Source organism: Protopterus annectens, chromosome 5.part0 (assembly GCF_019279795.1).
Source record: "Protopterus annectens isolate FY-2018-M chromosome 5.part0, PAN1.0, whole genome shotgun sequence".
Classification (NCBI taxonomy): domain Eukaryota; kingdom Metazoa; phylum Chordata; order Ceratodontiformes; family Protopteridae; genus Protopterus; species Protopterus annectens.
This window is the reverse complement of record NC_056735.1, coordinates 1,641,447,023-1,641,470,739: the sequence shown is the minus strand read 5'-3', so window position 1 is coordinate 1,641,470,739 and position 23,717 is coordinate 1,641,447,023. Positions and strand designations below refer to the sequence as shown.

Sequence of the window (23,717 nt, the reverse complement as noted above, 5' to 3'; positions counted from 1 at the left end):
CAGAGATCATCTCGGAGTAAGTGATATGCTACGGAGTAAAGCTGGAGTTTTTTGAGGTGGTCAGTGTAGGGCATTTGTTTGAGGCCAGTAATCCTCTTTGTGAGGTACTTCTGTGGCCTTTCCAGCTGCTGCAGATGTCTTGTGAGGTACATTCCAAAAGGGGCATTATACTCTATAATGGGTCTAATGAGTGTCGAGTAGAGGGGGAACAATGACCTCTTTTTTCCTGGATGAGAACCCTTTTATGATGAGGTGTGCCACATAGAAGGACTTCCGGACTACTGTGGCGATGTGACTATCAAAGGAGAGACTACTGTCCACCTGGGTCCCAAGGTCTCTTATCACACATTCGGTATTAAGTAGATTGCTGCCTATGTGGTAGTTCATGGGTACAGAGAGTTTTTACCAAAGGGGATGACATTGCACTTTTCGGCATTGAGCTTGAGGCCATGGCTCTGACACCAGGCATCTGTCTCAGCGAGGCCCTTATGTAGGATGTCCACATCATTTGAGGACTTGACTATGGCTCCTAGTTTGCAATCATCTGTGAACTTAGTTAGCCAGAGGCCTTCTGTGTTAGCCTCTACTTCAGAGAAGTAGATACCAAACAGGAGAGGTCCCAGGACGGAACCCTGTGGTACTCCACTAGTCACTGCCTTGAGGTCAGATTGGGAGTCTGCAACTTTTACAGTGTGGGTTCTGTCAGTGAGCCAGTTGGCAACCCATCTTTTGACACAGGGATTTATACCTAGTTTAGTGAGTTTAGCTATAATTCCAGAATGGGGGATGGTGTTGAAAGCCTTGGCGAGGTCAAGATAGGCTGTGTGAACCACCTTACCCTTATCTACGGCTTTGGTGACTGCCTCAAAGAAGTCGATCAGGTTCAGGAGGCATGATCTGCCTTTCACAAACCCGAACTGGGCTGGATCCAGAGTTTGGAGATTACCAATGTCTTTGTTTATGAGTTTGATGATGATACGTTCCATGGCCTTGCAGACCAGGCTCATCAGGCTAATAGGTCACTAGTTCCCTGGATCAGTGGTGGCTCCCCCTTTGTGGAGTGGGATAACTGTTGCTGTGCACCATTCAGTGGGCACAAAGCCTGATACGAGGCTATTATTGAACATGGTGCTTAAGTGGGGAGCCAGTTCATTCTGAAGTTCTTGTAAAACGCAGCCTGGGATATTGTCCGGTCCCATGGATGCTGTGTTTTTGGCTTTAGAGAGTGCAGCTTTTACCTGCATAGTTGTGATTACAGGGACTCTGCATTCTTCCTGTACAGATATGGGCCCTTTCGAGGGTGAGGGGAGGGTAAAGTTAGCACTGAACCTATCTGCCAAGATGTTGGCAATATCAGTTGGTTCTGTAATTTTCGTGCCTTTGTGCTGTAACTCAGAGCAGATCTGGGTGTTGCCATCGAGATTCTTGACATAGCTATAGAATGCTTTGTGGTTGTCCTTGAAATTAGTGACGATTTTGTTTTCATAGCTAGCTTTGGAGGATCTTATAAGGGATCTCAGCTTCTTACTGAGGCTGACCAGGGAGCTCCTCCACTCATGGGATTTTACTCTCTTTTGCAACAGTTTCTTCTTTCTGTTGTACAGTTTGTTTATGGCAGGGTACCATCATTTTGGCTTCCTTTTTTTGGAGAATAGCATCTTGGTTCTGTTTGGGATAGCACAATCCATGCATTTGTGTAAGTGCTTATAGAGTGCATTTGTGTAGGATTCAGCAGTTGTAACTGTATTGTCCATCTGCATGGGTGTCATGAAGTTCACCACTTCTGTCTTAAGAAGCGTGAAGTTGGCTTTGGAGAAATTCTTTACCATGGTTTCCTTAATGGGGGGTAGGGCGGGATGTGTATATCAAGGGTGATTAGCTTATGGTTGGATCGGACCAACTTGGAGTTGACTTCAGGTGTGGAACACCGGTCACTCATGTTGGTAATGACGAGGTGTAGGATATTGTTGCCCCTGGTGGGGGTGTGGATTAGTTGATCCAGGGCATTGGAGTTTATGAATTCCAGAAAGCGTTGAGCTAAGGAGTTGGTACACGAGTAGTTTTCCCAGTTAATGATGGGGTAGTTGAAGTCGCCCATTATTAGGGTGTTTGGTTGAACCCTAATATTTTCCAGTACATCAAGACAAGAGGAGTTGGAATCCTGGGGCATGGTGGGGGATCTGTAGCAAGCTACAATTTGGATTGCAGTTTTGCCCAGAGTTAGTTGCACTTGGATAACCTCGGATGCATTATGCTGAGCAACTAGCCTGGAGGTGTGGATATCCTTAATGAATATGGACACACCTCCGCCTTTGGTGTTTCGGTCCAGGTTACATGGCTGAAAAGTGTGGTATGAGTTATAGCCTGGTAGTGCAGGGGTGCTCTCTGGAGCCTTGAACCAGGTCTCAGTCACTGCACAGATATCAATGTTTTCCATTTTAAAGTGTGCCTCGAGTGAATGCATTTTGAGATTTAGACTTCTAGCGCTGAGTTGTATTACCCTCAGTTTTTGCTTGCCTGTTCCTGTTACAGTGGTGAATTTGTTATTTGAACCTTGCCTAAAAGGGGCACTATAGGGGCAGCAAGAGCCTTAGCCAGTATCTGGAATTCCAGGGGCGACAGGTGCAGTCCATCTGTGGCAAAGCATGGTGGTCTGTCGACCATGTCATCCCAAGCAGACAGATACTGGATCCCCTTAGAATGACACCAGAAGCTTAGCCAATTGTTGAAGTCAATCATTTTGTCCTTGTACTGCAGTACCATTTGGGGCGATGGCAGAATGCTACTCAGGGCTAGGGTCATAAGTACCTGGGCTAAAAGATTGGAGAGCTCTTCCATGTCTCTTTTCATGTAGTCCAGGGAGGTACGTCTGGTCATTCACACCAACATGGACAATGACAGAGTCATATTTGTACTTGTTGTGGAGTCACCTGAGTGCGTGGGTTATGTGGCAGATCCTGGCACCCAACAGGCATCTGACAGTAACCTTCTACTTGTTTAGCCTGGTGAGTGGGACATCAGTGTGCCTGACTATAGAATCACCTATGACTAGTGTGTTGGGTACGTTGTTTTGCCTTATTGGCTGTGGTTGAGTGGCACACTGAGTCTGTGGGCTATGTGTCATTTGGGTTGTTTGAGGGATGGAGGTTGCTTGTGTTTCTGCTTTGGAGGTCTCTGTTGCTTAGACAGATTATTACTGAGAGCCTCCGTGAATGTTTTTGTGTTACTATGTGTGGATTTTGGTGGTATAGATTTAGTGAGACTATGTGATTGATGAGTGTGCTGTGGTGCAAGTGTTTACCTTCTCCTCATGACTATCAAGTTCAGTTTTTACTCATTTTCTTAAAAGTCCAGAGGATTTTCATTCACCTGTAGGTGTTAATTCCACAGAGGTAAGGACTGCAATCATTCTAACTTAAATTTCAATCTCATTTGTAAAAACAAAAAAAAACACCGTTCTAGTATTTTACAATATTTATTCGTGGCTGTGTTTTCATATCAGAGGCAGTAAAAGTGCATACGGTTCATATTTTTGTCTCCTTCCATGCTACTGGGAAGTGAGGAGAGTATAGTATATGTCTAAGGATCCTCCTTGCCAAAAAGGCAAATATTATATTTTGGTATTACATTTCAGTACCTTAAATCATTAAAAAGTTTAGTATGCAAGCTCAATGACAGGCAGCAGCAATATACATGTAGATAGCTCTACAGTCTGGAAACTTCTAATAACACAGAGAAGAGTCAGGAGATGGGGCAATGATAGTGGAGCTGATGTGGGTAAGTGTGAGTTGGACAGTAATTGCAGCTCTGCCATATTGAAGTCTTTACTTTGCAAAATATACATCAGCTATGGATAACCACTGAAATAAAATACACTACAGGTTCCATTTTAATTCATTTACATTTTTGTATCTGTCATTTTTTGGCATAAAGTCGTATATCATATTTAATTTTCTGAAATCCATTGCATTCATGATAATGAAATATACCACATCCATTGGTGCCTGTTGGTGCTATTTGATTCCCCTTTATCTATCTCATGAGTGAACCAGTTACAAACCTGAATCAGATTATTTTACCAGTATCTAAATTTTCAATAACCTTGCTGCCCCTCATTAGTTACTGAACTCAGATTCAGAAATATCAACAACCTACTTTTCAAAATTTCCTTCAGAACTTTTCTTAACTCAGAAGAATGACTTGCTTGTGCAGAGATGAATTTTTTAAATTCATATCTTTCAGAACAGATCCCATATTTTCCATTCTACAATCCTTAGGCATCACTTCAAACCTCTAACATAAAAAAATGTTGCCAAATATTTATTATTCACTCCATTGTATGCCTTCAGTACTCTGGAGTTCTTTGTGCATCCCTGTGCATCCCTGACCCCTTCATTTCTTCTTTTAGCTGCATTTCTAGTTATGTATCACTCCACACCTGTTACCATGTACCAACACTTATTTTACTTTTGATTACACACTACCTTATTTTCCTTCCGTAAATACTGATGCTCATTTAAAATGTACTCTTCTTCTCCACCCTTCATGACTTCCTGCCCCATTTCCTCCATAGTTGTATTATGTTCCCCTTTCTTTTTTGTTATCCTATGTTCCTAAGGAATGTTTTTGAATTTCTTTAACGCATTTGACCTTCTTATCTTTGGATGTCATTCTTACAAGTCTTGTTGCCATCATCCCAGACCCAATATTCTTTGCTTTCCTTCTCTCTCCTTTTCTGTGTTATCATATTTCTTCATTTTCAGTTTAATTACACCCTTCACCTCATGTTATAGTGGAACAGTTCCGCTTTTTCCTTTCTCATTAACCCCTCCCGCATTTCCTTCTACACTGCTTAATCAATGTTGTCACTTTAATGATTTTAAAACAAACTTCCATCTTGCTCAGAGACTGATGCACACATATGTTCTCCACCATTTTATGTGTGATATTTCAAAGTCCACATTTCTGTCATCTTGCACTTCAGTCGTTATCATTTCCCTTTATACCTCATAATTCTGTAAATCACTCACTATCATGACCGTTGTTTCCCAGTGGTTCTTTAACTTTTATTTTTGCTAGCTCATTCGTATCTGTTAGCACTAAAGATAAGATATACCTTTTCTTGCTGAATTCTTCAGTCTTTGTCTAAAATCTTCATAGGATCATGGGATCATAGGAAGTTACTAGGCTAATGGCTCTAGGGCCCTCACAAACCTATACAAGTTCTATCCTTATTTCCACGATCAGCACTTATTGTCATAACAAATTCTACTGTCATACATTTTCTCCTTGCTTTTGATGATAATGCTTTCTTTTTGAAGATTTAAATCCCTAATTATTGATAATATACATATTCTCTTTATTCCAGCTTATCATCTATGTTTTGTTTTCAAATGCATTTTTATTAAGATTTCAGATTCAAAAAAGGCAAAAGAGGTACAGCTTGGAACTTAGATAAATGATAGACTCATATACTATAAGTATTGTTTGTTATGTTAGTTCAGTGAAAACTTAGTTTACACGGATCTACTTCACTTACCCGAATGGCCACGCCGACTTTCACTTCGCCAAGACTAAAGGACCAACAAACCAGAAGACCGACATCTGGAACATTGACTTTCAACTCGAGGTAAGTAATTGCTTGGCCATCCCAAAAATGAACAAAAGTGAACCCACCCATGTGGGGGCCCCCCACACCCCCCTAACTAAATATATAAACTCTGAGATTGCACTACTGTGGGGGTAAGGGGCAAAGTTCAACAGGATGGCCAAGTGGTTACTTACTTTGTGGAATGTCGGTGTTCCGGATGTCGGTCTTCTGGTTTGTCAGCCCTTTCGGTGAAAAACACTTTCGCGCAAGTATGCCAAACTGAAATTAGTTTCGGTGATTTTGTGTTCAGGGATCTGTACGGATCCCATCTATTTATATATATATATATATATATATATATATATATATATATATATATATATATATATATATATATATATATATATATATATATATATATATATATATATATATATATATATGTATTGAATATGGTCATCATCTGTTTACTTGACAAAGTTTGTATCAACTAGGCAGATGGTTGACAACTGTGTGAGACTGCATAATTCTCTTGGCTGGAGAATTTGCCCATTCCCTGGTATTGTATTATCTTGGAATTAATATATATCATTAGCAGGAAGTGTTGGGGGGGAACAGGAGGACTTGCCACCTGCAAAAATACTGTTTTTAGTCTTTTTTTTTTAGTTTTTTATGTGCCATGTTTATTATTCAGAGCATGCATAGTAGCTTGATGTTAGTATTTTTGATGCTTTGTGGTCAATGTTTTGAATGTCGCCTTTGGGTCTTTCAATGTAATTCAATAGACCCACATACATACACACACACACACACACACACACACACACACACACACACACACACACACACACACACACACACACACACACACACACACAAACACACACACACGTACTTACACACACACACACATACATACACACGCACACATATCAATGTGTCACAAAACTGAACCTCATACCATTGACAACATAATTGTTCTATAATAAATCATTGAATACAAATAAAAAATATATCTTTTTTACCCATATGAAGTAATGCTTCCCCCAAACCCCCTTCTAATTATATATACCAACTCCAAGACTGCAGTACAATTGAGAAATGTCAGATTTCCCAAACCTCTGCTGTTCCTTGTTCTCACTCAAAACCAGTACAGCTAATTTTTGATCAGCTGTACTGCATTTTCACCAGTTGATGAAAACAAACATCAAAGAAATGTAGGTAATCCATATATATGATTACCTGACGAATGAGTGAACACAAATCTGAATGAACAAAAATGTTGTTGTAAAATGTTGAATGCATGAAACAATGAAAAGAAAAAAACATAAAACAATTGCATGTTGTGCATCCACTGCTAAGTATATATACCAACTCTGAGATCACACACCAATGGGGGGAAGGCTAATTCCCCATTCCCAATGTACAACAATCTTTCACACAGCATCTGGCTTTAAGACATCAGCCTCTTAAGCAAGCAAAGCAAGCAAAAAAGAATGCGCAGTATTATGAATCACAACCATTTATATATGTATATATGGGTGGAGGACAGTTGGTCAAATGACCAGCTTCCTTGGCATCTGTTTGGTTGACATGGACAGATGGTTGACAGATGAGGCTAGACTGACAGTCAGTGTGCAGGGGAATATTCCCTTTCTCAGGGACTGTGCGATTTCATTGTTTGTATATATAATTAGCAGGGGGTGCAGGTGAGTTTACCCCCCCCCCTGCAAAAATACTCGCATAATCCTCAGAGCATGTACAGAACATGTGTTGATGTTTTAATGTCAATATTCTGGGTGATGGTGTAAAAGCCCCAGCAAACATAAGTAAAGATAAAGTGACAGTTACCAATATTAAATAACAATCACAATACAAAATAATTGTAAAAAAGAAAAGGTCATTAACTATATGCATTGCATTGATAGTACGCAACCCATTTTCAGTGGAGACCCAAGGGGAAAGAGCCTCAGCAAACATAAGCAAAGATAAACATACAGGAAAAAACTATTAAAAATAACAGTGCAAATAGAAAATTAATTATAAAGAGGAAAACAAAAAAAATAATGAACATTAAGGGTTGCACTGATAGCAGTGGTCTAAATTTATTACATATAAGAGTAAAAACAAAAATATAATTGTTGTTCAAAAGAAGGAAAATGTACAGAGACTGATAGGAAGTGGGAGGATAAAGATAAATAGTGTGGAGAATGGGAGGGGGAGAGAAAGGAGGGGGCTATAGTAGGGCTACAATAGTGAGGCTGAGGGTTTAGGAGGTTAGTTTAAGCAGAAGTTACTAACAGAGAAAGAAAGTTAGGAGATGCAACAGGTTATAGAGTAGGACAGGCTAAGACTGCATGTGGTCACGGCAAAGGCATAATTTCAAGTTTAGTAGGTGGGAGTTAAGCTCCTTTTTAAAACAGGGAAATAAAAGGTTAGATCTAATATGGAGAAGGAGTTTGTTCCAATTTAGTGAGACAGAGTGTTTGTAGTTTGCCAGTATTCCTTTAGGGTTTATAAACTGAGAGAAGATGCTGATCAGCACCTTGAAGGGGCCGGGGGGAGGGTAGAGTAACATGTGAGGCGAGAGCAGGGCAGGCAGAGGGGTTGTTGAGTATGGAAAAGGCAGTGTGGAGTTGCAATTGTAGGAGAAGGTGCAGAAATTCCAGCCACTGAAGTTTTAGTGAGAGGCAGTGATGCGACGAGAGTGGTTGGTTTTGAATAAATCTGGCAATTTTGTTGTATGTTTGTTCCAGTTTCTGCACTGAGGTAGTTTGGATATTGGTAAGGATGGGGGAAGTGTATAGAAGACTAGGTAAGAGAAATGCCTGCGCAAGACTGTATTTAGTGGCAGTAATGAGGAGTTTTTTGTTCCTATAAAGTAGTCCAAGTTTTTGGTGGGTTTTGTGATGGCCTGTTGTATGTGCAAGTCAAATTTTAGTTGGTCATCACTTATTACCCCAAGGTGTTTGGTGTGAGGCAGGGGAGATAGTGGCGCCATCTAGGGAGGAAAGAGAAAAGTTGATTTAAGGTTAGAGAGTGTCTGTGGTAAGAAGAGAAAGAGTTGAGGTTTTTTGGGTTAAGGATTAGTTGATTATTTCTGAGCCATTTTTCAACAGAGATAAAGGAATTCTGTATAGGTGTGTGTAGTTCCGAGATAGTATTGGAGATAGATAAGATAGTAGAGTTTCTGCATATTGTATTACAGATGAGAGACTGCAGGATGAATGTAGGTTGTTGGTAAAAATGTTGAAAAGGAGCGGTCCAAGTATGTAGCCTTGGGGTACTCCTGTTTGAACAGCAAGGAAGGGTGAGAATGCCTGCTGCCATCTAACAGCTTGTTTTCTGTCAGTAAGGTAGGATTGGAACCAGCGAAGAGTAGAAGGAGAGAGGTTTAGGTCTGAGAGTTTGTTAAGAAGGATGGGATGAGACACAGTGTCGAAGGCTTTAGAGAGATCAAGGAATAGATAGGAGACAAGAGGTTATTTCCCCTAGCTTCTGCAGCCTTTTGAGTAAAGGATAGTAAGGCAGTCGAGGTACTGTGTTTAGGACGGAAACCATGTTGCAAAGGGGTGAGGAGATTTTCTTGAATGAGATAGGACAGTAGTTGAGTATGTATACATTTTTATCTTATCTAAATTTGATCTTATCTATATATATCTTAGATATATATCTTTACGGAGGAAATAAAGATGGTATTTTTAACAATTTGTTTAATAAATCTAATAAATTAAGCATCAATTATATAAATATAACATATGAAAGCTATTTCCCATCACCTCCATGTGATTTATAAGTATGTATAGGGCTGATCTGTTTTTTTTACTCCAAATGCAGCAAGGTGGTTTAAAAATCAAAGTATTAACTGGAGAGACTTTTATGAAACATATAAGATAAAAGTAATAATTTGTAGTGTAACTGTTTGGTTTCATTAAAAAAGGTCTTATAGTAATAATTATATATTGAATGCAGTGTTTAGTGCATTAAATTACTTATTCTTGCCAAATATGACCCTTAGGAATAGGAAGCTTCTTTCTGCATATCACTTTATAGGTGTTTATTTATTTATTTATTTATTTTTAATGTATTTAAGGTCGGTAGACTGGACTCAGTGGTCTCTTCTTAGCTATGACTTTATTACATAAAGTATCACAGAAAAAAGCCTCAAGAAATGCACTATGTGCAGAAAGGACAGTTCACCTAATAATCCATAAAATGATAATGTATAACATTACAGAACAGTAATGCAGTGCATGGAAAACTATGATTAAGCTCCAAAAATGGGAAAAAGACAAGCTTGACAAGCAGCTTTCTGGTGTCAAAAAGGTGTTAAAATGTTTCTGTTAAGCACCCTATGGCATAACAGCAGACAGTGCCAGCCAGCAACAGACAGAGCCAGAAGCTGAAACAGCTTTAAAAGCTGTTAGATATATCACTTTACCACACATTTAAACAAAATGTGTGCAGAACAAAATATCTAACAGATTTTGTAGCTTTACATTCTAGAGGTCCACTTTGCTTCTGCCTGCTGTCTTTTTGGTAGTAATAAATGTTGTACAGGTTTACAAAGGCTCTGAAAGCTGGGAAAACATGTTGCAGTACATGGAACAGGTAAAGCTCAGAGAAGTATTAAGAATTGTGATTAGATCTCATTGATCATAACACTTATTTTGTACTCTTGACATGGATGCAGGTGAATCAAAGAACACATGCATGTCTGCATAGTCCTAAAAATGTGTGCAAGGAGCCTATAATTTCAAAACAGCCTAGTGGTAGACTTTATCTGCCACTGGCCAGATGCATTTCCTATGACTGTGGGCTTCAATGCTGTTTCAGTGACTGTGGGTAACAAGGGCAGAGAAGTTTACTGTTCATGCTAAGTCTGTTTTCATTCAGAAACACTTGTTCTGTTTAGCAAACGTCTATCAGTGTTTGTGCTATGAAATTTGAAATAAAAGTTTTAAATTAAATACAAATATCTGTAATCATTGTAGAAGTAAAGAAGAAAATAGTGTGTACACTGAGAGGTTTGAACAGTGTTTGTGGTAACTGGGGAGAGACAGCCGAGTAATGGGACACTGTAATGGTTGCCGGGGGGGGGCTACTGTGTGTATAGGGAGCCTCGATCCATTACCCTGCCTAAGGCCCCATTTGACCAAGATAAAGCTCTGCATGGATGCCAAAATTTAACTCTTAAGCCTCAATCTTAAGGTGAATTTCTTGGTGCCCATATATCAATCACATAAAAAGTTGGCTATGATCAGAGATGCAGCCATAATCCTCTACATTTATGATACATTGTTAGAATTAATACAAGGTTATAATGGGGCAGACAAACTAGATACACAATGATGTGGACAATGTGTCTTAAACAAAGGAAAGGCCATTTAGAAATACACATGAACGAAATATTTTTCCCTGATTAATTAGGATAGGGATTAATAATTCACATGTTCACACAATACTTATGTCATTATGGTTCACCAGCTTGGACTTAGATTAATGAAATGTTAATAGGGAGCTGATGTTTGATGAATGCACCTTCCGTATGAGCCTCCAAAGGAAAGTGCTTTAGAAAACCATAACACATTCAGAGGAGTATTTTTTATGGGGTTGTTAAATGAATGGATTGACATCTAGATGCTGCAGATAAAGGTTTTATACTCTTGACAAAGGGACCAAGGGAGGGGTAATGCCTCATTTGGGATTTGCTAATAGTTGTGCCTTACCAAGGGTCATGCAGTGATCCTGGATAAGTGGTGGCTGGACTGTAAATTTGTAGATTGTATTTAACAACCAGTCTAACGCAATGCTACGTCTCTATATCTAAGTTTCTCAATTGGAGAAACTGTCGAAAAACCTATAACTCCATTACAAGATCATCCAGGAATACATTTTGCTGACACAGTTTTTTAGAGCTTAACTGACACTGCAGTTGTCAGTGGTGCAACAGATAGCTTGCTCACCTTTGCTGTAGATAGCTATGGGTTCTATTCCCACAAGAGGGACATTGATTGTTGACACTGCAGTGCCACATAAGGGCATTGGTAGTAGCTCAGGTGGATGTAAAAGATCCCACAGCACCTATTGAAAAGAGTAGGGGAAGTTTCCCGATACCTTGACCAAATTTCTCTTAGTAGTATCAATAGCAGCTTGGGTCTACTAGCCTAATGGAACTATCCTGGCCAACAAAATGTTACATAAATAAAACAAAAGGATAAAAGAGAATAAAAGAAAATAATGAATAAATAGAACTTTGGATACTGTCCTCTTTGCTGGCACTGTCAGAAATATCATGACTTGTTAGTGGCACTGAATATTAACAATCAAGCAATAGAAATGGGTGGTATTAAATAATATCTAAAAAGTGACTGTTGGAACTACTTCTGAGTTGTTTGTTGTAAACTGTGTGATTGTAGCATTGTGTACCTCGGTCCTGAAAAATGGTTTTATATAACACTGGTGAAATCATCCTTAAGGTTAGAAATGCCAACTGCCGATTCTTGTGCACTCAGGACAGATATCAGCGTACTGAAAATGGGGTACAAAATTATTTTGAAACCATTGCTTCCTATGTTATGAGCCTATATTTAATTTTGTGAATATTTGCTTATAACTGGTTTTCAATATTTTAGGCCAAGATTTTCCACACTTGGTGGTTATGGTAGTGTAGATAGCATTTGATGAACTTTGACACTGTTATTGTATACTTAGGCCTGAAAGGTGATTGTGCATAATATGAAGTTTTCCATTGGGATGTAGTTGTACAATGAAATGGTAGTAATTTAGGAAGTGGGGTTCCTTGATGAATAATCTGATACTTAAGAAAACGATCTCTGCCATTTTGTCAGATCTGTGAATCTACATTTAATCTGTTGAATACAAGTGGATTCTTTTAATTCATAACATGAGGTAGTATTACAGGATTATATAGAGAGTGGGAGATTCACTGAAAATGCTACAAGACTAGACGATTGAGAGTGAAATAGCAGACTCATTTAAGAGGGCATGACATATTTAGATGATGAAAATAAGAAAATAATCAAGCAGTTACAGGATCTTAGCCACACATAGAGAGCGGACTGCATAAACAACTTGTCTTGTTCTGCTACCATTAAATTTTGTGATAAACTTTGGGATTTATAACTAGTTTGATCTGAAACTTGCAGCCCATCCTTTCATAAATGTGACATTTACTTCTGGCATTTAGATAACAATTAATTTAGTTTTACTGAGCAAAATTATCTTTTGAATAGTGCCTGAATATATTCATTGCTTTTATGCTTGAAGATACACAAATGATGTTTGTTGAACATTTGGGGCAAAGTATTAAAACAACGCAATAGTCATAAGCCTGCCTTTAATTCAGCAAATGTAGCCTTGTAATAACTTCTGTTAATTTCAATATTTTCACCTGAAACCTAGAGCTGCTACTGCAAGCTACCAAAGAACTGCTGTTAAATATTCAGCAGGGACTAATACTTCTATTTCTTACACGTAGGTGTATATTTTCTTTAGTTCATGCTATATGTTATGTGATAAAGTGCTAGTTATAAAATTTAAGTGGCCTGGACAGATCATCAGTCTTTTGCCATCTTTGTTATGATTTTATGCTGCAGATATCTCAAACAAACATCCAGTGCATGTTAATGGTATGTATGCATGCTAGAAGTGTATTTCTCGGCACAGAATAAACTTTTCAGTGAAGAGGGTGACACCTGTATTTGCTTGTAGCAATAAGTTATGTCACACTTGAAATCAGAAATATGTTAATTACTACTCTATTCACCAGTGTCATTTTTTTGTAATTGAAAACAAAATATTTTCTTTTAGGTTACTTGACAAGACTGTTACAGAATCATACTGATCATGCATGTGATGGTGACCATATAACCCTTCAGTGCCCCCGACATTCGACAATAAGCATACAGTCAGCATTTTATGGGAGTGGTGCATACAGTTTTGAACGGTGCCCTAAACAACAGCTTGGAATAGTTGGAAAGGAGAGCTGGAACTGCCTGGCTGATACCACCCTACAGGTAAATTCCATCTAATACCTTTAAATAATTTGAATTATAGTGCTAGGAAAATAACTCAGTTTTATTGGCAAAAACGTTTGGAACAAACAGGGTATTTTTAAAGGAAATGCTCCCTTAGCAAAACTTGAATAAGAGAAGTTGAAGAGCATTGTTTCAGAATGCAATGGTCTTGTTCCAAAGTCAAAGAAAAAACAGGAAGGGAAATAGTCATTTTTTTGAAATACTTGTCTTTACTCTAAGTAATGGATAGCCTCAGAGGTAATTATAATAACAGCAGGGTATGGGGAACGCAGTGCAGAAGTCTTGTCCTCATTGTAAAACAATGGTTTTAGACTAATGTTCATTTGCAGTCTTCTGAGAATTTTCTTGTGGTTTTGCAACAAATTGTTCACAGTTTGTTAGGTGGTGCAGTTTACAATAGGACTTACTTGATTCAACATCAGTCTTTAGACAGGTTACTTAAAAGCAATTGGGTATAATGACTGACAGCAATGTTTTCAAACTGAATGGCACATGCTGCATTTTTGTGTTGTATGTTAATGTCATTTAGAATGAGTAAAAGTGGTGCATTTTTTCTGGGATACAGTGTATTTTAATTTCTGCACACAATAATCATTTAATACAGTAGCTTCTGAGATGCCACAGCTCTTGCCACTTGTGTATAGTATTTGTGTTACCTTCTTGGAGGTGAGATGTTTGGGATTAGGATTCATAAATACTGCACTCATGCCACATGGCTTACACATTTCAGATTGTAGCTCTGTATATTTAACAGCTCTCTAGCTCTGTAGGATTATCAAACCTTACATTATTTAGAATTGCACATCTGCAGTTCTGTGTCTTATGATGGCAGACATAGCAACAAGGATTTTTTAAGGTCTAAGCTGTGCTTGGAAATGCTTGTTTACAAAATCAGTTTATGAAGTAATTGCATCTGAACTGTATGTTATACAGGAAGAAAAACAGGAAGAGTACTTATAAAGCTTCTGATTCTAAGGATTCCCTTTCAGATCTTCTAACTCAAGTGAGTCATACATTAGTAAGATTCAGCCCTCTCAATAAATCTGCCTCTGTATGAGATTGTGGACTTTAATTCGGTGAACAGGTATCATGCCAATGTCCCACTATGTCATGACAGAATAGTGTATAATATCTAGCAGCTGTCACAGTCCCTAGTCTTCCTCGCATTCAGAGGCTGAATAAAACACAGCACTCGTGTTTACAGTGCTTATGAGTGTATGATGTGACATGAATTCATTTACATCGAACACTATTTGCATGGACATTATCATTTGGAGTATATTTTTGTCCAGTATATATTTAGTCAGTAAAACTTTAAAGGTGTCTTCTGTACTACAGAACGTAGTACCGTAAGCTGTTCCAGCTATTAATATCTCTTTCACTGTACCATTATTACTGTAAGCTGTTCCCAGTGTTAATGACCGTTTCACAATACCATCAACCCAATACGCTGTTACAGGTATTAATAACCCATTCACTGTACCATTCATACAGTAAGCTGTTCCATGTATTAATGGCTCTTTCACTGAACCATTCATACAGGAGGCTGTTCCATGTATTAATGGATCTTTCACTGTACCATTAATACAGTAAGCTATTGCAGGAATTAATAACCCATTCACTGTACCATTCATACAGTAAGCTGTTCCATGTATTAATGGCTCTTTCTCTGTACCATTAATACAGTAAGCTATTGCAGGAATTAATAACCCATTCACTGTACCATTCATACAGTTTCACTGTACCATTTATACAGTAAGCTGTTCTAGGTATTAATGAACCTTTCACAGTGCCATTAAAACAATAAGCTGTTACAGGTGTTACTGACCCTTTCACTGCACCATTAATACAGTAAGTTCTTCCAGGTATTAATAACCCAGTCACTGTATTATTAATACATTAAGCTATTCCAGGTATTAATAACCCGTTTACTGTACTTTTAATGCAATAGGTTCTTCCAGGTATTAATAAACCTTTCCAAGTACCATTAATACAATAAGCTGTTCCTGGTATTAATGACCCTTTCTCTGTACCATTAATATAGTAAGCTGCTGTAGGTATAAGTAAACATTTCACTGTTTAACTAACACAATAAGCTGTTCCAGGTATTAATAACCCTTCACTGTACCATTTATACAGTAAGCTGTTCCCGGTGTTAATGACCCTTTCACTGTACCATTAATACAGTAAGCTGTTCCCAGTGTTAATGACCCTTTCACTGTACCATTAATAAAGCAAGCTGTTCCACGTATTAATGACCCTTTCACTGTACCATTAATACAGTATGCTGTTCCAGATATTAATGAACCTTTCCCAGTGCCATTAGTACAATAAGCTGTTACAGGTGTTAATAACCCTTTCACTGTACCGTTAATACAGCAAGCTGTTCCAGGTATTAATAGCCCAGTCACTGTATTATTAATACATTAAGCTATTCCAGGTATTAATGACCCTTTCACTGTACCATTAATACAGTATGCTGTTCCAGATATTAATGAACCTTTCACAGTGCCATTAGTACAATAAGCTGTTACAGGTGTTAATAACCCTTTCACTGTACCGTTAATACAGCAAGCTGTTCCAGGTATTAATAACCCAGTCACTGTATTATTAATACATTAAGCTATTCCAGGTATTAATAACCCTTTCACAGTACCATTAATACAGTAAGCTGTTCCTGGTATTAATGACGCTTTCTCTGTATCATTAATATAGTAAGCTGCTGTAGGTATTAGTAAACCTTTCACAGTTCAACTAACACAATAAGCTGTTCCAGGTATTAATAACCCTTTCACTCTACCATTTCCTACTTTTTCCAGACATGTATGTATAACTGTAGCCTTACAAAAACAATTATGCCCACTTTCATTCTTCTAAATTCCAAGGATTACAGACTTACATTCATAAGCCTCTGTTTGCACGCTGTTGCTTGCATACCTATTCACTTTCTGGTAAATTATCATTTTGTGTGTGTGTGTGTGTGTGTGTGTGTGTGTGTGTGTGTGGATATATATATATATATATATATATATATATATATATATATATATATATATATACACACAGTGGATACAAAAAGTTTACACACCCTTGTTAAAATGGCAGGTTTTTGTGATATAAAAAATGAGACCACAATAAATCATTTCAAAACTGTTTCCACCTTTAATGTGACCTATAACCTGTACAATTCAATTGAAAAATAAACAAATCTGTTAGGGGAAAAATATAAAAAACAAAAAACGTATAGTACGTTGGCTGCATAAGTGTGCACACTCTTAAACTAATACTTTATTGTGTGTGCACACCCTTAAAACTAATACTTTGTTGAAGCACCTTTTGATTTAATTACAGGATTCAGTCTTCTTGGGTACACACCTGCCATCAATTAAAGAGACTCTGATTAACCCCAAATAAAGTTCAGCTGTCCTACTAGGATTTTTCTGACATTTACTCAGTTGCCTGCAACAGCAAAATCCATGGTTCACAGAGAGCTTACAAAGCATCAAAGGGATCTCATTGTTGAAAGGTATCAGTCAGGAGAAGGGTACAAAAAATTTTCCACAGCATTGGATATACCATGGAACACAGTGAAGGCAGTCATCAAAAAGTGGAGAAAATATGGGACAACAGTGACGTTGAAAAGAACTGGATGTCCCTCCAAAACTGATGAAAAGACAAGATGAAAACTGGTCAGGGAAGCTGGCAAGAGACCTACAGCAACACTAAAGGAGCTGCAGGAATTTCTGGCAAGTACTGGTTGTGTACTACATATGAAAACAATCTACCGTATTCTCCATATGTCTGGACTTTGGGATAGGGTTGCAAGACGGAAGCCTTTTCTTACACAGAAAAAGATCCAGGCCCAGCCAAAATTTGCAAAAGAATACATTGTCTCCCAAAAGCATGTGGTAAAATGTGTTATGGTCTGATGAGACCAAGGTTGAACTTTTTGGCCACAATTCTAAAAGGTATGTTTGGCCCAAAAACAACAATTCGCACCACCAAAAGAACACCATCCCCACGGTGAAGCATGGTGGTGGCATTATCATGCAGCTGGAGCTGGGGCTTTAGTCAAGGTGGAGGGAATTATGAACAGTTACAAATACCAGTCACTTATGGCCCAAAACCTTCAAGCGTCTGCTAGAAAGCTGAAGATGAAGAGGAATTTCACCTTTCAACATGACAATGACCCCAAACATACATCCAAATCAATAAAAGAATGGCTTCGCCAGAAGAAAATTAAAGTTTTGGAATGGCCCAGCCAGAGACCAGACCTAAATCAAATAGAAAATCTGTGGGGTGATCTAAAGAGGGCTGTGCACAAGAGATGCCCTTGCAATCTGACAGATTTGGTGCGCTTTCGCAAGGAAGAGTTGGCAAATATTGCCAAGTCAAGATGTGCCATGCTGATGGACTCCTACCCAAGAAGACTGAATGCTGTCATTAAATCAAAAGGTGCTTCAACAAAGTATTAATTTAAGGGTGTACACACACAACAAAGTATTAGTTTAAAGGTGTGCACACTTATGCAACCAGCATATTGTACGTTTTTTATTTTATTTTTTCCCCTAACAGATTTGTTTGTTTTTCAATTGAATTGTAGAGGTTATTGGGCACATTAAATGTGGGAAACATTTTGAAATGATATATACCTGTCTCATTTTTTTACATCACAAAAACCTGGCATTTTAACAGGAGTGTGTAAACTTTTTATATCCAATATATATATATATATATATTTACGTAGTTTACTGGGTAAACCCACTAGACACAAGTGTGCCTTTTCAAGGATGACCCAGGTGCTCTGTCCGGTTAAGTAATTCTCAAAGTTACCCTGCAGCAAGTACAGGCTAAGATACTCATGTATCTTTGTTATGTCCTGGTAAAAGACCCTATTTCCAGACTCCGTAATAGGCCTTATTAGACTGATGCAAAGAGCAATCATGATGTGTAAGTACTATGCCATGTTTTATACAAAGGCTTATATCTCTATAGGAAACCAAAAACAAAATGATTTTAATGTGGAACTTTTGTTGATAGTTGTTTCTCTTCCTTCCTATCTTCTCTTGAACAAACATGTATGTAGGGTACAGTCCCCAGTATTCATTGGTATGGTATTGCATTTGCATTTCTTACTGTTATTTTATTAGTTTGGGACTTTGTAACTATTAGACATTTGGGTTTGGGAAATCAGAAGTTAAGTGTAGATATGCCAGACTTTTTTTGTGTGTGTATGCAACTAAACTTGAGTACAGAGCAGTACTGTTACTACTTATAATTTGAGAGTTGGCAAATGTTACAATAGATTATGTTTTCCAAAATACTGTACTTTGAGGAGGAAAACACTTTTTAATTAACATTTAGCTACACTCTGTTTGACTTCAGATACTAATTTCATATAAATATTCAGTGATCCCAGCACTTCAAAAAGACAGAATGAGGGAAGATTCCTAAATATATAACATTTGGTTACTATCTGGTAGAATGTTTCAAAAATGCATTAAAATCCTGGTTTGGGAAGGGGGTTAGGGTGGTGGGATACATCAATAAAGAAGCGTAAGAACTGTTGTTACATGAAAAACATGCATTTGTGGTTCCCTGAACAATCACTTAGATATCTTATTTAAAGAGGTGTTATGTATAGCTGTTATGATGTTAGTCTGTGCTGGGGAAAACTTGGGTTTGAATTCCAACAGCTATCACTAGCATAAGTGACCTTGAATAATGTGGTTTTAAAGTTTCCCCTTAGTACCTCTTAACTGTCTAGATTTTTGCAGAATTTCCAGATTTTTGCTTCACATTTTTTATGTTTTGCATAAAATTTGGGATTTTGTGGCAAGTCATTGATGGTTGAAATTATTACAAATGACATGCATTCAAGCTTCAGACTTCATACTCTTCAGAAAATGCATGCTAATGTAAAACCTGCTATCCTAGCAACTTTGAAAGTTTATAAGAGCATCATTTAAAAACTGTCCCCATTTTTGGGCCTCTGTACACCCATTATTTTTGGCTTTGTTAAGATTTTTTACTCTAAGAGTGGTGCTGCGGTAGCATTGTCGCCTCACAGTAAGACGCTGTCCAGTTCAATTCTTAGCTAGAGCGTCTTCTGCTTGGAGACATGCGTGAATGGGCGTACCTTCGTTGAAGGTTGTGCGTCAGGCCTGGCAAGCTGGTATGTAAACATCAACTGCCAATCATTAGCGGACCAGAGTTTCACTGTGATGACCCCTAACCGGGAAAAGCCGAAAGACACAAAACAAACTCTAAGAGTTTGAGAGTTGTGCTTCCTTTTAAACAGGCTTATACATTTCCACTGATTCTACCTAGTTACCAAAATGAAAGAAAGGAAGAAAAAACTGCTAAGTAGAAAGCAGTTAAAACATGTAGGAGTTATAAGAAAACACAGAATGAACATGGCAAAAGTTGTATCAGTTAAAGAAAGAAGTATATGAGAAATGTAGTCTGAGTAGCAATGCTGTCCGCTGACAAAAGGACAGAAAGCATTGCTAATAAAGGAAACAAAATAGTAAATACCTTGCAGAGTTAAAAAAAAGTCAGTGGCAGACACTAATGATTGGAAAGTGTATGGGCCCAGACTGTGAGTGAAGAAACGTATACTGATATTTATGTAATGTCTACAAAAGAAGACTTGTGAAAGGTACCCAGTCAAATAATGCGAGAGAAATTCTCTGAATAGTGGGAGCAAAGCATCTTTGCTTTATTGTTTGCAAAGACAACATTTCTGAAGTACTTTTTAAAACTAAATGTGCACAGATAAGTAAGGCTTACAAGCAGTCTGTTTAATGTTTTAATCATTGATTTAGTAGATTTACTGTCTGGAAAAGAATATATCTTTGCAAGCAATGCCAAATTATGTAGTGCACCTGTTATATAAAATATGTTGGGAAAAATAGAAACCAGTCTTGTAAAAATCCACAAAGGTGAAGTATATGGTAGTTTAGAGCAAGTGCTCTGATAAAGAAATCACACGAGGTTGACTCCATCATTTTAAACACCCAGGAGCAGTAATGAGAGGTCACATCAGTCAGCACTGTCAATGGGTCACCAGGTAGCCCAACCAACTTTGAGGCTTTAAGATTAGAAAACTGTGGGTTTTATTCCCACACAGGCTGCTTGGATTCATTTTCCAGTACTGACATTGCAGAACACCATAAAGGAGGTTACTGCACTCTTGAGTGTGCCAGCCTTCGGATAAGGCACTAAATTGAGATACCATCTGCCTGATTAGGTGATAGCTCAGGTGGATGTGAATGATCCCACAACACTTTTTGTAAAGATGAAGGGAGCTTTATTTATGTTTCACTCCTTTTCATTCAGTCTCTCCCTCTCTCTATGTTTGTATCTCTCTCTCTCTCTCTATATATATATATATATATATATAGAGAGAGAGAGAGAGATAGACTTACATTATTATTATTATGATGACATCCTATATTATCCACAAAATAATTACAATTCTTTCATAGTTCATAAATGTAACATTCTTCAGCATATTTATTCACCCCTATCCTTTCTACCACAGACAATTCTGTAGTCCCTTTAACACAATTTAACTGTTATACATCCTATTACATAACAGTTGCTCATGTCTGGACTTCTGTACCAAAGATATTCCATAAAGTTATAAACAATATGCTGTTCATCATTTCTACTGCACTTCAACTCCTATGTATATATTTTCTGTATAATACTGCACTTTTACCCATATTTATATAGTTTTCATACAGGTTCAGATTTATATCTATTCTTTTTTGTTCAAATGATTCTTCAGCTTTACACAGTTTACATAGTCTTCCCTCTTGTTGTTTGTACTTCATTTGTTCTTTCACAATACTCTCCATTTTAGCTTTTTTCCTTCAAACTTTCACATTCTTCCATTTAACATTTCCAGCTTCCATGTCCATTTTCCATACTCTCCCTTTATCCTCACAGTCACCATTTTTTCTTACCTTAAATTCCTTTTTTCTTTTTTCCCATTTTAATTCCTGCTACACTTCTTTATATTTTTCCACATTTTACTTTTTACGCTGTTTTTGTTCCTTGTTCCATCTCCTTCAAAATCCAAATTAAACATGTAGATGCCAGGAATACATCAGAATTTTTTTAAACTTAATATTCCTTCCTTTGTAACCTTGAACACCATAGAATGCTAAGTACTATCCCTGATAATTACTTTCTCAACCCCATAGAATGCTAAATACTATCTCTAATCATTATTTTTCTATCTTCCAGAGGGGGAGTATATCTATATCTATCTATCTATCTATCTATCTATCTATCTATCTATCTATCTATCTATCTATCTATCTATGTGTCTATCTACCTATCTATCTTTCTATGTGTCTATATATATATATATATATATATATATATATATATATATATATATATCAGAACATCAAGTGTTCAGAAAGTCAATCTCAGTATGATCAATACCATATGATCAACTTTCTGAAAAGTCAAAGAGTACAAAACACCAAAATGTGTGTTTTTGCAGAGGGCAATCCCCCCTGTACCCCCCACTCCCTGCAAATTATATATACCAACTCTGAAATTGCACTGCAGTGGGGAAAAGTACAAATTCCCTGATTCCCCATTGCACCTCAGTCGCAGTACAATCTGTTTGATTTTTCAGAAAGTTGTTCATATGATCTGGACTATATGGAGTTCAACTTTACGAAAAGTCGATGTTCTGATATAAACCCGTACATATGTGTGTATATATATATATATATATATATATATATATATATATATATATATATATATTCCTGACATATCTCAGATTTCCCCAAAGCAAAATAATGTACCAAATGCGCCCTTTTCTTATATGATATTGTAGTACTACTTTTTATTTCATACAGTTTATTTTTCCATTGCATTGTTTCCCAAATCTTGCTTATCAAATGTTATTCTTAATACATGGATTTTGTACATAGAAAAGTAAATCCTACTTTTTTACTGTATCCACAAATGTTTTGCTTTTTTCTTTATTCAATCTCACTTTTTAATTCTTTCTCTATCTCCACTGTCATCTCCCTCATCTAAACTTTATTTTTGTTATGACTGGTAAGCCATTTGTATAAGACAAATACAGAGGCAAAACTGTCCCTTTATTTTCCACTAAGCTTCACCTAAATCACCATGACAATTGCCTGTCACTACATTCATCTCCATACTAAAAAAATCATTAATTGGACACCCTTGTGTTCCATGTTTCATATGATGACTGTAAAAGAATTGTATTATTTTACTACTTATTCTATAACATTTTAATATTTATTATATGCTCTGTCATGATTTGTACTAGAGTGTACTGTTTCAACATCCCACTCAGGCAGCTTGCTATCATTTTTCTCTCTTATCATTCTTCCAAGTCTTTTAACAAAACTGATATATCGTACTTTCTTTCCTAATATGTTGTGCATACCATCATACATTACATTATGTATCACTTTAGTGAACCTCTTTTATAACGTTTTCATTAAAACAGTCTTATATTCCATGTTACTTAATGCAATTAGCCTCCAGTGCTTAATATCTGTCCATTCACCTTGTTTGTATAAGAATTAATAAGCAACCTGTTGAAGTTTCCAGTAGTTTATTCAGTTAAGTAGGTAGATGGGCAGGTGTTCTTAGAACAAGAAGACTCATCGAACACTCACCCATCTTCCTACTTTACTGAATAAATGATTGGAAACTTCAACCAGGTGTCTTTATTCCTCCCACAGGGAGGGCATCAGAGGGAGAGTCTCTTAGATCTGCTAGATAGAGTGATTTTATCAGGACCTATCGTTTATAATCTGTTTCATATTAGTCCAGTCATCCTCTGTATCATAGGTGGGATACCAGACTTCACTCAAGCCCTCTGGATTACTTCTGTTTTATTGTTTTTCTCCAGTGACAGGAAGGTGATGTCATGCAATGAGCATTGGAGGCTGGGGGGAAACATTGTATGTAACTATGTAGTCTATGCTATGCTGCAAAGATGATGTTTTTTGTCTTGTTTGTGGTAGACCAGTCTGTGAGTACTAGTTATTAAT

General features: G+C 37.3%; 1 protein-coding gene across 4 annotated transcripts in view; it reads left to right on the top strand.

Moving 5' to 3' along the window:
* EVA1C (eva-1 homolog C) overlaps positions 1-23,717 on the top strand; it is a 932,566-nt gene that overhangs the window by 443,486 nt on the left and 465,363 nt on the right. For all 4 annotated transcript variants that reach the window (XM_044071428.1, XM_044071425.1, XM_044071427.1 and 1 more), the window contains exon 2: positions 13,424-13,629. In XM_044071428.1, coding sequence (XP_043927363.1) covers positions 13,424-13,629 — 206 coding nt within the window. The remainder of the gene's footprint in view (positions 1-13,423; positions 13,630-23,717) is intronic.